The 17,934-nt window shown below is 44.5% G+C and overlaps 1 protein-coding gene across 5 annotated transcripts in view; it reads left to right on the top strand.

Moving 5' to 3' along the window:
- Positions 1-95: 95 nt before the first annotated feature.
- The window catches only part of KDM2B (lysine demethylase 2B), a 109,291-nt gene continuing 91,452 nt past the window's right edge, over positions 96-17,934 (top strand). For 2 of the 5 annotated variants that reach the window (XM_064727335.1, XM_064727334.1), the window contains exons 1-4: positions 5,831-5,965; positions 7,073-7,217; positions 10,309-10,387; positions 14,093-14,139. In XM_064727335.1, coding sequence (XP_064583405.1) covers positions 5,915-5,965; positions 7,073-7,217; positions 10,309-10,387; positions 14,093-14,139 — 322 coding nt within the window. In that variant the 5' untranslated portion in view covers positions 5,831-5,914. Of the gene's footprint in view, positions 147-5,830; positions 5,966-6,273; positions 6,895-7,072; positions 7,218-10,308; positions 10,388-14,092; positions 14,140-17,934 lie in introns of those variants that run through there. The other 3 variants (XM_064727336.1, XM_064727337.1, XM_064727339.1) reach the window with 3 other exon arrangements.

Raw genomic sequence — 17,934 nt, 5'->3', positions numbered from 1 at the left:
TGTTGAAAGATTTTTTATTACCAGGTTCACATACACCCTGTAAACCATAATTCATTTTTTCTGTGTTTTACAGAGGGAAAATTGAGGAATAGAGCAGAACTCCCTGGTGAATGCTTGGCAGAGTTCTGGAGGTGATTTCTGAAAAGGTGAGGTAATACATTGCTTGTGCCACATCACATTTGTGCACCAGGAGACTTAAGGGATATGTAAGAAACAAACCTGTTGCTATCAATTTGTATTCAAGAAAAGTAGGACTTTAACAATATAAATAATACTCGACAAGGATACTTTTACTATTAAGAGGCACATGGATGGTCACCTAGGAGATGAATCCACGCTGGTTCCATTAGCAATCAAAAGCATGGTTAGTTTGTATTGTTTTGACATTTTCCACCTTATTTACAAGTAGGAAAATCACGGCAGATTGTCTTTAACATTTTTGCTTTGTTCTTCACACCCTTCTGATTTGCAAGATCCTTCACTTCCTTAAGCACAACAAAGGGAACGACAATCGATACCAACAAGGTCACTTGATGCTTTTCATGTACAAGGCATTCTTTTTAAAAAGATGTAGTGAAAACATTCAAGAAAAATAATCGTAAGGATTTGAAGTCTTCAGAGGCATTGCCTGTACCACGTAGATTTGATCTCATTCCTTCTCAGGAAATAAACACAGCTCTCTTGTTATAAACAACTTCGGGTGAGATTTTTATCTACAGGGGCATTAAAACACCTCAGTAGAAGAATGAGTTTGACTTTGTCTTTCCATAAAAGCCTCTGCTTTTATCACAGACTCCACAGAATTTTGGCCACAATCTTTCTCTTTTTTCTCTCTACTGCTGTGTAGGATCCATTTGAGTGGAAGTCCAGCATAAGTTAAAATTTGGCAGTGTTAGGTTTGTGGTTATACTTGATCATCCTAAAATTTTTCCCAACTTAAGTGAGTCTGTGATTATAAAACACTACTCTTTCTTTGGTGTGCTTTAATTATTAACCCCCTCCTCAAAACAAACCAGAACAGACCACCCCACAATCAACATTCTCTATGTCTCCCACTGGTGCCTGAGGCTAAGAGCAAACCAATTGGGATTTATCTTTTTTTTATCACTTTTTTCTTGGGAGATATGATAACCCTCAAAAACAGTAACTAGAACTTCCTCCACATCTCAGAAAAACATTTAAGTCTCTATCCTCTGGAATTATATACTTAAAAATATTTTGCATTGCTGCTCATAAGCTATGATCAATGTTTATGTACATGTACATAACCAGTGTGGAGTGTTCACCATTTCTTCTTGTTTCTGTGCAAAATTATGGTTGAACTGTCACATCATGAGGGAGTCCTACTGCACTAGGTCTTGACCTGTTCCCTAAAATCAATTTCTCTAAAAAAAGAACCACCTGCAAGAGACACATCTGACAAGGATTCAAGTGTCTAAATAATTGTATTAAAACAGACTCTTTGAACTCCCTGTTCCTCTATTTTCCTGTCCATCACTCTTATTCCTGTTTATTGGAAAGGGCTTTGAAAGATACAACAACATTAAACACTGAGGTTCTGCTGAGTCTGTATTTCATTCAGAGAAACAGTATGAAAAGGACCTGGAGAATCAGCAAAGGCATTTCATCTCATGCCCTTTTCCAAACCAGACCCATGTGTCATTTTGAGATTCCAAGCCTCAGTGTTGTAGCTTTGAAATAGACATTCCTTTCCTGTAAGATAGAAAAGAAAAATCAATTTGTTAAACAGAAAAAATGAATTAAGGATCAACACGAGGACCACAGCAGTGCACCTTTTCCCTCTGTCCATTTTACAGCTCCATCTGAGGGACAAACTAAACAGGATAAATTATTTCCAACTCTATCACTCATTATGACACACCTCTACACTGCCACTCTGGAGTGAGCTGAAACTAAAGGAGTCAGCCATGCTTAATTAACTCTTAGAAATGCTTCAGGGAGTTCTTCTGAAGTCACGCCGGGGCTCAGGGCCGGGGTTTGCTGTCACCTGTGACCCGTGCAATTGCAGAAGGCCACCAAAAGGGTGTGTCCTGCCCTCTCCCTTCATCGCAGCCCTCTGCAGCCTGTGCATCGCGCCCATCAAATGGCTGCAGAACTTCACTGGATCGACCTAATGAAATATTATTTTGTTTTTCTTAATGGCTGAGTTTGCTGCCGGATGGGGTCACTGCACTGACTGTCCCCGTGGCTGCAGCACCACCAGACCCAGAGCAGGAAAAGAGAGGGATGTACATGCAGGAGAAAGGGAACGGGCCCTTTCAGTAGCAGGCTGTTATTACCCCTAATTAGAGGCAATGTCAACCCGTTCTCTGGATCATTTATGCATGAACACAATCGGAGCAGGTGGCAGAAGTCCAAGTTTCTTTCCAGAAAGCCCTGAGAAATCTGTACACTGTCACAAGGATACTCACAGTTCTTTTTTTCTGCTAAAAATGTACTTCTGTATTTTCTGTAGGAGGCTGAATGGGCTGGCTGAGCACCCTGTGATTAATGTGATCCGGTGCTGAGCACACCGAGGTGCTGCCCTGGCAGAGCAGCTTTGCTAGAACGGATCTCCAGCTCCTCATGCAAATCAGCACTTCCATTTGTTCCTGTTACTGCACCCAACCAAATCAAGCCACCACAAAGTGGAAGTCATGGTAGCTCTCATTAAAAACAACACATTGGAACTTGCAAAGGCAAATACAGCTTTGCCAGGGAGGTTAAGGGAAACATCTTTGCAAATCCCATCTACAGCACAGCTTAACATTTAGTTGATGGAATTTCTGCAGGGGAAAGATTTTGATCTACCATGTCTAGCAAAATTGTATTTCACCTTCCTTCATAAAGCAGAGAAATGCTTAAATATCTCAGCTTCCATCCTAACCCAAGGTAAAGAAAGTATAGAATGGTAGATCTTACAGGATAAACAGTATTTGAAAAAATGCTTTAAGATTAGTCCAGTCCATCTGTGCAATGGGAACTACCTGCTTTAAAGCTCAGTGGGGTGAAATGATCCCATGTCTTCACAGAGCCTTCCCCAGCAGAGAACTTCAGCTCTGGTTTCAGCACGAGCCCTGCAGTACAACATTAATTAAATGACAGCTCCCAGTTCCGAGCTAACGAGGTCAGGATCCAGCGCCTTGGCATGATTAGATCTTAAATAATTTAAGCTACATTAACATCCAGCAAAAAAAAAGTTTTAGTGTTTTTTTCAGAGTTCAGCCCAGCCACTTTCTCAGTGACCACCACTCCCTTTGCACAGTTGATGCTGTGGTTTTGACACTATCACAGTGTCAGAAAAGCAGAGCATTTTTAAGTGTTTTTCACATATTTCTGACTGTGAAGAAGGCCGGGCTTGTGTCAGCCCTGGGATGTCCCATCCAGGCACTGCCTGAAGGGGCCCAGCTCTGGGCACTGTTGGGAAGCAGTGCCATGATCTGCTCAGAGGGGAAACCAGCCCCAACCCTCACCAGCCAGCACTAAGCATGGGAATTTAATATTGCTTCTAAATGTTTTTATCCTGTCTAATGCAGCTGTGATATGGATATTCTCATCGTCCACAACCTACACATTTCCCCTCCCTTTTCTTTTCCCCAGATCTTTTAAGTTTGGGATAGGTTTTTTGTTATTGACACAGATTATTTCCATGGTATAATGAACTGTAGCTGAGTAGGTATAATTTCTGTCTTAAAACAAGCTTTAAAAAGTGTCTTCTATTTTTGGAGATCTATAGATAGAAACTGTGTTGTTTCTGAAACATTTACTTCCACACTTCCATAATGTGCTCTGATGTTTCCAGGTGTATGTGATGGATACAGCCTTGGTGGGTTTGCTTGATACACCAAGAGTCTCAGATTGTCCATGTACAAAAAAAATATTTAGAAAAATGAGTTGATTTTCTTTTATGTCTCTGTTCTGTCTCTTTTGGTAGACTTTTGCAGCATGGATGGATGATGTGTTTTTTGTCTGATGATTCTCTAGTAACATCCATTTATCTTGTATTCTGACCTCAATCCTACAGATGTACACATGTATTTAATTTTAAGATTGAGTAATCTTGGCTGAAAGGTCGAGATATGTATATATCTCCTCAGGATTATGGATTAATAATGCACTTGCTCCAACAGACATCTGGAATCCACACTTCAATATATAGCCTATAAAACACTTCCATACCATAATAAAGTTCAATCATCTGCAAACACGGAGATGTTAGAGAAAGATTACATGATTTTTCAAGATTCTGCAAACAGTTCTTGGCAGAATCAGAAGGAGAAGCTCGCTGCCTTAAATCCTGTTAGAATTCCATCCTCTCCTGCCTTTATCCACAGATCATTAAAATAGGGATTGTTCCAAAGAGATCAACGGCAAGGCCTGCAAAGTTGAATTTTAATGTGTTTTAAATTTTGCATTAACACTTAATATATTTCATATAATACCTAGGATGCTTAACTGATTGCAAAAAGCAAAGCAGAGGAGCACTGCCGAAGCCATCAGCCCCGACCCTGGTCTGGGTATCCTTTGATGTTCCCTTTCTTGGGGGATGCGGAGGGGAAGTAAAGGATGTCACTTCAGAGAGGAGCCACGCTGTGGAACCTGGGGGCTGTTCAAAACCTGCACTCTGACCCTGCTATTGCAATCAGATGGTCCCAATGCTTGCTCAGCATCAATTCAGAGTGGATGTTAGGGGGTGTTGTAGAAATGGGACCCGCCGATAGTTTTAGGAACTGCAGGATCTCCATCCTGCAGATTTTTTGTATCAGCAGCTCATTTTTAGCATCTTTTTCTTCTTTTTCATGCGATTTCTAACTACCTGTTGTACATGCATATTGCAAGAGCAGTTTCGGTTTATTTATCACCCGTTCAGCACTATTTACAATACATTCTGGGTTTTATGGCCGGCTCTCGCAGGGCACGTGGGTGCAGCGCCGGGAGCGGTGCCGGCCCCAGCCGGGTGCGCGTTCCGCGCCGAGCGGCACCGCACGTGTGCCGGAGGCACGGGGCGAAGCCACCGCCGCAATTAACCCAAGCCCGTGGATTATAACATTATTTTAAAGTGTTTGCTGCATTAATTCACCACTCTTCGTCCCGGCTTTACGCCGTTGGAGTGGGGCATACTCGCGGAGCTCAAATTATCCCCGGTTAAGCAGAACCACTCAACTCTTCGGGCACATCCCGGGGGCTCCGGTACCAACCCAGGGACCGTCCGCGCCTTTGTGGGGCCCCGTCCCCGTCCCCCCGCCGCCGCTCAGCGCCTGCGTGCCGCGCACTCGTGACCGAGCACCGCACGGCGGGGCCGGCGGCCAGCACAGCGCCGGTACCGCCCCGGTACCCGGCCAGCACAGCGCCGGTACCGCTCCGGTATCCCACCCAGCCTCCCATCCCGGCCGGCCCAGCGCCGGTGCTGCCCCGGTACCCCTGCGAGCCCCCCCATCCCGAGCAGCAGAGCGCCGGTACCGCCCCGGTATCCCACCCAGCCCCCATCCCGGCCAGCCCAGCGCCGGTACCGCCTCGGTACCCCGGGGTTCCCCCCATCCCGGCCAGCCCAGCCCCGCTGCTGTGCCGTGCCCCCGGACATCAACCCCGCCCGCCCCGGGCAGCCCGGCCGGTACCGCGCCGTGTCCCCGGTCCGCCCCCCCGCCATCCCCCCGGCCCCGCCGCTGTTTACGTTCCGGGCACTGCGACGCCTGCGCCCCGCTCCGCACGCAGCGCCTGAACATGGTTCCTTAGGACTTTGCAAAAGGCATCGCCGCCGCCCCCCTCCCCTGCCCTCCCCCTTTCTCCCCCCCCCCCCCAAAAAAAAAGTCCTGGTGCAAAATTGCAAAACTTTAGCGAGCCCTGGATGGCTTTTGTTTTGCCTCCTCCCCATTTGGGCCAAATATGCAGGACAGGAACTGTTGACAAATAAGTGATGAAACTCTCAAAAAAAATGGAGGCAAAGAAAGACTCTGGAAGAAGATTGGTGTGTAGCTGGCTTCGGTCTCTTTCCTATTCGTGCCTTTTAATTGATTTTGCTTAATTGTTTGCAAAGGGAGAAATGCATGCGGGACGTAGGCAGCGGAGCGACTTAGTTTGCAAGAGCGCGGCTGAGGCAGCGGGGAAGGGGCGGAATGGAGCCGAGGGACGGGCAGGGTGGGACGATCATGGATCATTATTTTTTCCGGTGCGTGCGGGTTTGCGCTGATCCACCGCGCGTGTCCGCGGGGCTGCGGGGCGGGTTCGCAGGGCGAGAGCTGCCGGGAGAGGGGCAGAGCCGCCGGCGGCGGCAACCGGTGCACCGGGCTCCCCCCGCTCCTCCGGGGACCTACCTTGTGCCGCTCCCCGCCGCCTCCAGCCCCGTCTCCGCGCCCGCCGCAGCTTCCCCGGGGCAGCGTCACCGGCCTCGGCCGGGCCGGGCCTACATCCCCCGCCCTGGGCTCGGTGCTGCGGACCCCCGCGCTTTCGGCGTTGTGGAGCGTGCGGGGCGGCGGGGGGAGCGCGGGGGCTGCGCATCCATCGCGGCGTTACATAAAGCGATCTGGTTTTTAAATCGCCGCTTCCGGTGTGACTATGGAAACACTCGGATTATGTAAATACCGAAACCGGGATGCTGGGCATCAGATGCGAAGATTCGCCCCCCTTCCCTTCACCGGGGAATTAGCTCGTGTTCACGTACAATAATAATAATAATAATTAAAAGAATGATCGGGTCGTTAGCGAGCGTTTACGGCCGTTCAAGGGTTTTTACGGGATTGCAAAACGCTTCGGTGCTGTAGCTTGTGAATTGTCGGCGAGTTACGTGTCCCCCGCTCGCCTTCCAGCGCCAGCCCCTGCTCAGCAGCCCAAGTTTGAGTTTTCCTGAAGCCAAGCACCTGTTATTCCTGCCGAGTTCCGTGTCACGGGATGGAAAAGGTGCATACAGCGGGGCTGGAGCTTGTTTGGGTCCAGGTTTTGTTCAGCTCGTGTCTTGCCATCTTAATTATTTCCCCTAGAATGTGTTTATCAAACCGTTGTGCACGATCCATGTGCTTTCCTCGATTTTTTCTTTTCCGGACAATGTTTTTTACTTTGGTTTTTGTGTCTTTTCTAGCGCTGCATCGGCCGAAGGCGGTACGATGAGAACGAGGACCTCTCGGACGTGGAGGAAATTGTCAGCATCAGGAGTTTCAATTTGGAAGAGAAATTAAAGAGTAAAATGTACCACGGGGATTTCGTGCATGCCATGGACGGCAAAGGTAACCCAGCCGGCCCGGGGCTGTCCGGCCGCGCTCGCCGCCGCCTCCACGTGCGGCTCCGCTCCGGCTTCGGATTTCGCGCCCGCGCCCCGGCCCGGGGATCCGGTGACGCTGCCGGCCCGAGGGGACCCGGGGGCGGCTGCTGGTGGGGCCCTGCAGCCCGGCCCGGCCCGGGGGTGCCCGGCCCGTTCCCCCGCACCCCGAGGGAGGTTTTGCCCCGGAGCGGTGCGGGATGAGCGCGGTGATCCACGGCAGCTCCCCCAGCCGGCACCGGGCTGGGCAGGAATCAGCTCCTGGCACGGGAGAGGCCGAAACCCCAGCCCCCACCTAGCCAGAGGTGATTCCTGCTCCCCCTCCGCCCCCTCCTGAATGCAGGACCCCTTTTGCGAAACGGTGCGATTGATGAGCCCGTTCGCCAGGCTCGGAGACTTTAAAGTCAATAACTTCTTTGTGTGTCTATCATATATTAAATTACAGCGCTCCCCTCCCCAAAGTTCCTCTCTTTGCTGAGGTGCCTGGAATTCCGGAGGGTAAGCAGAGCCAGACAGCCCCGCTCTGGCGCACGGGGAAACGGGAGAGCTGTGCCGGGAATCCGCGGGCCGGGGGCTGCAGGTCACCTTTATTTACCGCTGTGCTGCTGACACGGATCCCCAATCCCACATGGCTATCGCCAAAACTCGGCCTGACTGAGGAGCCTCTCTAGGATGGCTTTCTCAGAAAGAAGTTTTGGCTGTAATCCTCCTGAAATTGCTCTAGCTGTGTGGAACCACTAATCGAGTTTAGAAAATTTCCTTTTCTCCCTTAGGCTTAGTTTTGCATGAGCATTTTAAGCTCCTTTTAGAAAAGTTGATGTGGTGGAGAAATTAAATACCTATCTTACTTAGGAAGGTATTTGTTTAGGAGATAAGCTCAACCCTGACCCCTCTTCCTCCAAACAAAACACAAGCAACTATTTTTTAGCTGGAAAATGTTAATTAATTTTCCAGAAATTGTTTGCATTCTACCCTCAGCTTCCAAACACTCCAGTGGTTGCCACTGCTCCATGCTAAGGACAGCACAATCCACATCTTCCCTGGCTTGGCAGCTCCAAAATCTCTGGGCAGCTCTCTCCTTTCTAGGGAACTTGAAAATAAATGAGTGTCTTTTGTTATTTTGTTGTGGTCTGTGTCGGCTTTGTTCAACCCCACAAGGGATTTAAATGCTTTGTTGGGGCATTAGGAAGAAAGGATCTGCCTTGCTATTTGCTCTGGTTTTATTTTTACTATTGGTTCACTTTTTTCCTCTATAAACCTAAGAGTTGAATTGAATCTGGTCGAAACAATGACAGTAGTATGTAAGAATAAAACAAGTTATGAACATATGGAATTAGTTGAGCAATATTTTTTTCTTTCCCATGTCTTTTTATTTTCAATGATAACTCATCTTGAAGTGGTGTGAATTTTGGCTTGAAATGCAGTTTGTTGTAGCTGCTTGTTGTCTATCCTGCAAGGTTTCATAGGTGCCTCTGCTTCTTCCACCAACATTACTCCTGATGTTTGTTGACTTTCTGACTTGGATCAGTGTCTGTGAAAAGTCTCTGTAGTTTATTTATTTGCTTACCAAAAGGCAATAGCTTTAATGGGGATGCCTATGGGCAAGGATGACTTATTTAGCACAGAAATATTTACTGGGTAACCTTAGTTAAATGGAGGGTTCATTACACTTACTTTGACACTAGTGGCAATAAACTTTCTGTAGTTTTAATGTTCCTGTAAATGGATAATTACAGTGCTCTGGTTTGGTAACTCTTAAGTAGGAACATTACATCCCTACTTGTCATAATTACTAACTGAATACAGCAAAGAAAAAGTAAAAATAGAGGGCAGTACATGTGCAGGCATGGGAGTTTGGCCTCTGGCTCTCCTCTTGCTTTCAGTGTGGGTTTCAGAGCACAGAAACATCAGGAATAGCAGCTCAGGCTGAGGTGTTTGTGCTGGCCCAGGAGTGTGGACAGCTGGAAGGATCTTGGAGTTAAACTGCACCAGGAGTGTGTGCCTGAATAAACTGCAGGGAGTGGGCTCTGCCTTTGGCAGGGCGTCCTGTGGTGCTGGACAGTCAGGCAGTGCTTTCCATTGCCAGGCAGTGCATGGAAAGGCTTTGTAAAAGTCATTTTTTCCTGTAAAATGGGGGAATAGCAGAGCCATAGAAACAGTCCATGGCTGCTGCAGGAATTCCTCTGCTCTCTGTGGCTGAAGGCTCCAAACTGAGTGTGGGGTTTTGTAGCCATGGCTCACCCAAATCGCTGCCTTGTAACTTCCTCTCTAATCCCCAAATCACTGCTATTGTGTCAGACCATGCATAGAGAAATCCCCAGGAAAGGCCAGTCCTGGGTAATCCTCAGAGAGGAGCAACAAGGTAATTCTGGCCGGTGTTAACGTGACAAATTTATGTTTAATTTTCACTTTGATTGTGTATTATACTGTGACTCCCCACAATTCATTTTTCACAGACTTCCCAAGTGCTAGGAGCTGTGTAAAATCTGACTATCAGCTCCTGGAGTTACATTGCTGATTAATTAAAAGAAAAGTTGCTCTGTTGAAACCAAGAGTAACCCCCACATAAAAAGAATTATGTGTTCATGGAATTAGAGCTCTCTGGTAGAACCAGATAATACTCACAAGGAAACATGTATTTATCTAAGTAGAAATGTGTAACTTAGAAAATCTAAACTTACACATGCATTTTAAACTACACATTTGCCCCAAAAATACCTGACTGATTTGCAGTATTTGGTCAGGATTATCTTTTAACTGTTAATTTGGTATTTCATTACAGCCTGGGTGTTTCAACACAGACCTTAATTGACAAACTGACTGGCTTCTATTTTATGTGCATCAGTGAACAGGAAAAATAGGGAGCAGCTGGGACAGCATTGTCTGTCACTGGGTTTCCGGTTTGGATCTAAAATATGCATTCTCTTTCTATTTCTCTTTAGGTGATAGGGAGTTCTTTGGTGAGAAAAGGGAAATGGGGAGAGTCTGAGAAAATGTAACTGTGAGGTGCCAACACCATTGTAATTGCTTTTGGATGTTGTTCTTATTCATTTCCACAGATTTCACTTTTGAGTATGTGCAAAGAGAAGCTCTCAGAGTCCCCCTGATCTTCAGAAATAAGGATGGACTGGGAATTAAGTAAGTTACAACCAACTTTTGGTGATTAATAAATGCTTTTATAAAATAACCATTATGCTTTTTACTTGTATCTGATATTTCTTTTGATGATCTCAAAATGGATTGCAATTAGTAAGACTGTCAGCACCGTTGAGAGGGAAATGATTATTTTCCACTTATAAACAAGCAGATAATGAAGTCTGTAAAAGTTAAGTGCATACAGCATGGTACTACACAGTCAAAAATATGTCAGCAGTGAAAGTTAGGAATGAAATCCAAAGGTTTTTGCAGCCAATCTATGCTGTAATGTCAGAACAAACTCCCTTCAGTTTTTGACTTCTCAATTCTTTCATTCATTGCAGGTGGGATTCTAATGATGCCTGTCGTTTTCCATTATAATTATGTCTCTTCAGAATGTTACAGCTTTGTAAATATTTAATAACGTCTAGTTAAATATGAGATCACTGGAGCCTTTTTGAGGTGGCATTTTGTTAATATCCAGTATAAAGGATTTGGTATTTTAATAAGAGAATCCTGCAACTTTGTTTGTGACAGGGACAGTGTCTAAAAGAGAAGTATTAAAAGCATTATCAGTGTTTAATCCATAGTTTAGATGAATGTTCTTTGATACTTTTGGAAATTAGGATCACTTAACTGACTATTGCTGAAAGAAAGAGAAATAATTTTTTGAAAGCATCATTACTTTGCTCAGTTTCACTTTAGTTTCCAGCTGTGGAACACCTCCCAGTTTAGGGGACCAAGGAGTCCCAATTGTTAATTAAAAGGAATCAAGGCACCCCAGTATAACTTAAAGAGAGAAAGAGACAAGCAGAGTTTGGGGTATTTGACAACCATGTGTGCTTTTGCTATAACAGCAAACAGGAGCTGCTGTGCTGCTTCTGGTGATGCAGTAAATGAGTTTTATATGTTGAACTCTGAGCAAGAAGTGCTCAGTAGGCTCTCTCTGTATGCATTGGTTTTAAACTGCTGCTTCTGAGGGACAAGTGGTAAAAGCTTCAGGAATTTCTTCCTGAAGAAGCCATGAGCTGTTCGGTGAGGCTGGGGAGTGTTTGGGAGGCACAGCAGCACCTTCCCAGCACCCAGATCCTCCTCCTGGGCTTGGGGAAGTTCACATGAAATTCCCCTCAGTTCAAGAAGAAAACTGGGAAGATGTTTCAGCTCCTGCTGCTGTGCCAACGGTACCAGTTCAGCTCATGCTCCAGAGTGAAGGAGTGTGGAAATGAGAGCTCATCCTGCAGACACAAACTTTCCTGGGCTTCAATCACAGGAGGCTGTGAACATCATCATGTGGTGGATTGGGTGATCCAGAGCTGCAGGGTGACTTTTGAGATGCAATGGTCCACAGCATACATGACATAAGATGATTTTTTGACTTTTGATGTTTTGAATATCTGCTGATGCAAGCTTCCACTTGTGCTTGTGCTGAGCAGTCAGCCTGCATGTCTGTGCCTGGCAGGGGTACAGAGCTGAACAGTTTGGTTACTGTGCTTGGAGGTGCTCTGAAATGGCAAGGAATGAGAGGAATGAGGAAAAATCCTTACAATGAAGCTCTGCAAATTGCTTCCCTCTGTACTTGTGACCATCACGAAGGGCCACTTGCAGGTCTGGAAGCAGGAAAGCCCCGCTGTGATCTCCCAGCAGAGGAGAAGCTGTTTTTCTTGGAGGGCGGTTTCCCAGATTGTAACTCAGGAAGAGAATGCTCTTTGCAGAGGTGTTATCTCTTATCTCGCATTGTTTTGTAGTTAATCAGATACCTGTGCTGGCCAGAGCTCATCCTCATTAGGATTTGAATAGGTTCTCTAGCAAATCTTTAAACATTTGCAAAAATGCACCCAGTGCAGACTGAGGCATTTGCATTTCTCTTCTCTGAGGAAAACAGCAACACAATTTGATTTATTACAGACTGCTGAACATCTCCAATGTACTCAGTCACATTTTGGTGTTAAGTCACCCTGCTGTACTATTCCTCACCACCTTTTATGATATTTGAAATCTTTGGAAGCATTCATGGTGGTTTTACACAAGATGCATTTGTCTGAAAATTGCATAACATCAAGGGAAAAACATTTCTGCACAGTTCTTGCATTGCTGCTGTTCTGGATTTATAAACAGAAAACCAAATGACTGGTGACATTCAAGAAAACAGTTGGTTTGGGGATTTTTGCTAACATATTTTTGTAGCAAACCAGCCCTAATTGTGTAAGAGGGAGTGTGGCAGTTGATTTTTATTTTGATTTGTATGAATATGAAAAAGATTGCCTATCTAATTATTGGACATTTCTGACACCAAACACAAGCAAGCTGTGTCATTTGCAGACAAGCCTGGCATGTTCTTGCTGCCCACAAATGGTTCCTGTCTCTTTTCCCCTATTTCTGACTTTCTAGTGCTTGGAAAGAAAAGATGAGCTCTGAATGAACCCTGAAGGTCAGTAGATTCAGGCTGTTTCATTCCAGAGAGGGAGTGAATTCCAAAGCTGTGAGGCCCTCACAGCCAAATGCAAAGATGTGAGGGTTGGCAGAGAACTAACAAAAGATACTGTCCAGCCTCTGCATCCCACCAGAGAAGGTGATAAGGGTAAAAGAAAGTGGACAAAGAGAATTTGGCAAGTAGTTCTCAAGATATGTGCATGCCAGTAAATGTAGTTTTTAACTTTACCTTTCAGTGTTTTCCTAATAGTAAAAATTATTGTTCTGCATGTTTGCCCATGGGCTGGATTATTCTAATTTTCAACTAAATAATGTCAAAAGTCCAGAAGAAAATTGTTAATCTTCAACGTGGGGCAGTACAAGAGGGGCAGAGCACTGAGCTGGCACGTCCCACTGGGCTGTTTTTCATTACAATTCCTTAGTCAGCTTTTGTGCAATGTGAAGTGTGAAATATTGTCAGTAAAATGAAGTCAATCACCCTTAAAACCTCAGCACTGTTTTTGTTTTCTGTTTCCATCCAGTTTCTATGCTGCAGAATTTTGCTCTCTCCCTGACATGTAGAACTCACTTCTGGACCAGGCTACTCTCTAATTACATTATGCCCTAAAACATTGCCTGTGTTAGAAGTGATCCTGTAAATGCATCAACATCCCTGAACCAATTATGTTACCATTTAATTTAGCTCTGAATTAGCCCAAATTGAATTGAACAATTTCCCAACCCACCAAATACAGCCGGGATGTCTTCTGCCAGACAAGGAGGTTTGGAACAGTCATTAAAACAAACGGCTTTATTTTAAAATTTTTTAAAAAATATATTTTATTTGCAAGCCATGATTCCAACCTGTGATGATGTGGCTTTGAGCAGGTTATTTTACTGCCCTGTGCCTCAGTTTGGCAAGTGTGATAATGCTCACCTTGGGGAACAGACATGAGGCACCACGAGTTGCTTAACAAGCTATAAACATTTAGGATTTTATTGAAATCACTCCCAACCCCTTCCCTTCTCTCCCACTCTGGTGCTGATAAAAAGTGCTCAAAAAGACACCTCTTCTCTTTCATTGTGAGTGGAAAAACTGTTGTACACTTGCCAATGCAAAGATGTCATGTGTGTCATTAAAACTTGCACTGTCCACACTTGAGAGGGGCCTTGCTTGATTCCACCTCCTGCACTATGGACAAAGAGCACCATACATTTATTTCTCCTTTATTATGGTAACGAGAGTGTAGCCATGCTTATCTTGACAGTATTTAACTTTGCTTTCTTTGCTAATTACAGAATGCCTGACCCGGATTTCACCGTTCGAGATGTGAAGCTATTAGTGGGTGAGTTATTTTGAATGCACTGGATTAACTCTATACAGAACAGAATTGCTTTTAAATACTTGTCCAGTTGTGTTTGTAGACATTTGTGATAACTCTCAGAATCTGGGAGAAGGCATGGAGAAGCAATTTGTAAATTAAAAAGCCTGGGAGAACCCTAATTAGTAGTTGTGCTGACCGGACTCGGATCTCATGCTGGATAATTGGCCTTTGGAAGGGAGGGAATGCTTTTGCTCTTAACAGGTGTCCTGCAAACACTTTTGTGATCCTGGAAAGCAGCAGCTCTATTGATTGAGTTCCTATTTTTTATTTTTAAATCTTTAGTGGAGCATCTGTTTGTAAAGGTGTGACTGGAGCTGTATCACCTTTTGCCTGTGTTCTCCCCTCAGTATTTATCAGTGTCAGGCCCGGGTGGTGCTTTGAGGGAAGGTTGTAAAGAGAGGCTGAGCACAAAGCCTTGCAAACTGCCTGGCTTTTGATGAGACACAAACCAGAGAACTGGTGACTGTCATCAAATGTTTCCTAGCAATCTTTGCAAAATTAATGTTTTTTAACTCTAAGAAAAGCCACATCTTGACTAGGAGATTATACTGTATGTCTCTTTGAAATCTGTTTTTACTGAAGATGGGTGTGTTATTTATTGTTATCTGAAATTGTTACTGAATAATGATCCTGCACTCCATGAAGTTGTCACTGTGGAGCAGGCTGGATGTTGGATGTGTTGGCTGCAGTTTTTCTTGGAGATTTTTAACTGCATTCCTGCTAGTTGGAATTAACTCAGTTTATTTACCTGTCCTGTGGCAGCAGTTTATCTTTAAAATTAGATCAAATGCTGCATTCTGAAAGACAAGTGTTTTTAAAAATTACTCTTTGAGTTTTATTGTCAATAGGAATATCAAGTCTGGAAAAGATGTAGGTAAGAAAAACAAAGGAGAGGAACTTGTGCCTCATTTCTGCTCACTTGGGGTTATCAGTGAGAGAGGGGTTATCTCTGATAACCTTCCTTCACAAACAACTCAGCAATGTTGCTTAATTTATGACCATTTATAAGCTCAGGAAAAAAGCCCCAAATGTCTGGCAGAAAATGTTTGGGAAGTAGAGTGGGAAGCGTTATTTGATGGTCAATCTGCATTAAATTACAAAATAAACTCCTAAATTTTATGGATTTCCTAAATACCTGCACGTGCACGTTTGCAGGTACAGAAAAAAGCCTTTTTGCTGGGGAGGAGCTTTGTATAATTGTATAAACCCTGTAATTATCTGGACCCTGTTGCAGTTTTCTGAACTTGTTCCATGGCTGATAAATTTCAATTTCTGTCTCTGAGGGTCTGACGTTGAGGTGTTTTGGAACAGTGTAGTGTTGCATAACAACAGTGTTTTTCCTGTGTAACAGTCAGAGTGTGGGAGTTGCATTTCCTCAAGATTGATGTCCTTTGAAGTGTTAGGGGGTGGAGATTCCTGTGTACATGGCCAGCAAAGCGAGAGGATATTTATAAATAAAATTGCATTTATGAAACAATAGAGCAGAAATAACATTTGTAATTAACTTTGACATTAAGTTTAATGTAAGAGCGTGCCTGCTCACAGCTGGATCAGCAATCCCTGGACCTGCTCTGGGCCAGATTTCACATCATGGATCCTTTCACATCATGTTTGGGCAAACTCCCTCTGGAGTCATTGTGCTGAGCCCATCATGTGGTCCAGAACATTGTCACCTGCCCTTTTTGTAATATAAAAGACTTCTGGCATCACAGGTGGAAACTTTGAATCAAAAGATCTAAAATATCTGTGAGTTGTACCTGAACAATCAGAGTTCTTGTGGCAAATCGTTTTTCTCGCTGTGGAGTTTGTGCTGGGTGGAACAGCCACATTGACACTGAGAGCACATGGGGGAATTCCTGTCTCCATGCCAAATTTTAAAATTATCTACTCATTATTTCTGGAAACACTAGTGAGCATCTTCCTATAGCATATCATTGCTGATTTTTTTTCTAGTTTTATGTTACATGTGTTACACTCACTACCTAACGTTCAAATAAAGGACATAAAAGTCTTGTTTTGTTAAATCTCCTGTCACTGGAGATGTTGAGATGTCATGGCAGATCCCTCAGATCTTCCTGAACCTCCAGGTTTGCATTTCCAATGTGTGGTATTTTGAGAACTTACTCAATCCTTTGCTGAACCTGGGGAGGGAAGGATGTTGGTGAATGTGAGATGGAATGATCATAACTCTGCATCTGACTGTGTGTGGGAGTAATAGAGAGAGAACACAGTCTGGAAAATGTTGTTGGCTTTTTAAATGCTCATCATCATCGTTTGCTGGTGCTTTTTAAACCTCTCATTTCTTCTCTTTTCTTCTTTGAATCAGGGGAAGCTCATTTGTTACAGAACCCTTTAAGGACATGGTGCTGGCTTTTTCCAAAGCACATAAATTCTATAGAAAGTTAATGAACCTTTGGTCCCAAACTCTGCTGAAATCTTACTTTCTAAATCTTACTTTCTAAATCTTACTTTCTATTTCGAATGTGACTTGTTGTACCATCTTCATAGGGGGAGTACCTAAAAGTCACAGGGAAGTAACAATAGGCTTTTAAATCTCCCTTTGGAAACTCTGCTCTGTGGCAATAATAAGGAGAATAAAAAATGGATGGGTTGATTGCTGGTTTTGCATACTTGAGCTTAGGTGTCTATTTTTCAGTCTTTTGTCAGACTTCCAAAGAAACACTGACATTGCTTGAAGGATTTTTCAGTTTTCCTGGCTTCAAGAATGCAGCAAGCAGCTGTAATTCAGTTTGTGATGTTCATGACCCCCTGTTTGTGACACGGGTGCCTGACTGTGCACCATGTGCAATGTGTGTGTGAAACTCTGCCCTACAGCAGCTTTCCTTTCCAGAGCCAGACTCCCACCTCCACCCAAACCATCTCCTGGATGCTCTGTAAAACCTGAGCTGATGGATTAATTTCAGCAGTTGGAAATGTCTCATCTGTGAAATGGCTGCGAGCCAAGAATACAAATGGAGAAGTGGAAAGGAATTCCTGGCCTGCTCAGGAACTTGAGACAACTCTTGAAAGATGTAAAGCTCTCTTGTAATTTAATAACTTTTAAGCTTTGTAATTTCATTGCATAAGGTAGATGTGATTGCTAATTCTGAAGGGCAGAATGTCACTGTCATCTCTTCATAAGCTGATTTAAAATTTGATTGAGGGTCATTGGCCCTCTTAGAGTGTCCTTAAACATCTGCCACATCTGCACAAAAACTTTGGTGTCATTTCTGCAGGGGTGCCTGTCACAGATGGGCAGAACAGCAAAAGTGTATTTTCCCAGACTGTCAGCTCTGCACACAGGTACCTGAGTGAGAGTTTTATGCCTCTCTGTACTCTGCAGAAAAGGGGAATTGCTTGCCTGGGGCTGAGCAAGGAGCAGGGTGACTGCCTTGCTCAGCGAGCTGCTGAAAGCCAGGGCTTCCCTGCTCACTGTGGGCCCTCTCCAGCCTCTGCCAGGCCTGAATTCAAGGACTGAATGCAGGCATTTGTTTCAGTCTTTGATGTCAGAAAACCAAAGCATTCCATGTTGTCATTTGTTTGAATTTTGTCTTTATATTGTCCTTCATGGACGTCACACAACCTGAAGCTGGCAGGCCTGAGCACTTTGGGAAGCTGTGAACCATGGAAGGGGGAGAGAGAGAGGAAGGCTCATGGATGTGTGCCTCAGCCTGGCACTCTGAGCTCTTGCTCTGATTACTTCTTTTTATTGGGGCTTTTTAAGAGGCTTTCTTGGGTCCCCATGGGTTGAATTAG

Source organism: Zonotrichia leucophrys, chromosome 15 (assembly GCF_028769735.1).
Source record: "Zonotrichia leucophrys gambelii isolate GWCS_2022_RI chromosome 15, RI_Zleu_2.0, whole genome shotgun sequence".
Taxonomy (NCBI): domain Eukaryota; kingdom Metazoa; phylum Chordata; class Aves; order Passeriformes; family Passerellidae; genus Zonotrichia; species Zonotrichia leucophrys.
This window is presented reverse-complemented; position numbering and strand designations above follow the sequence as displayed.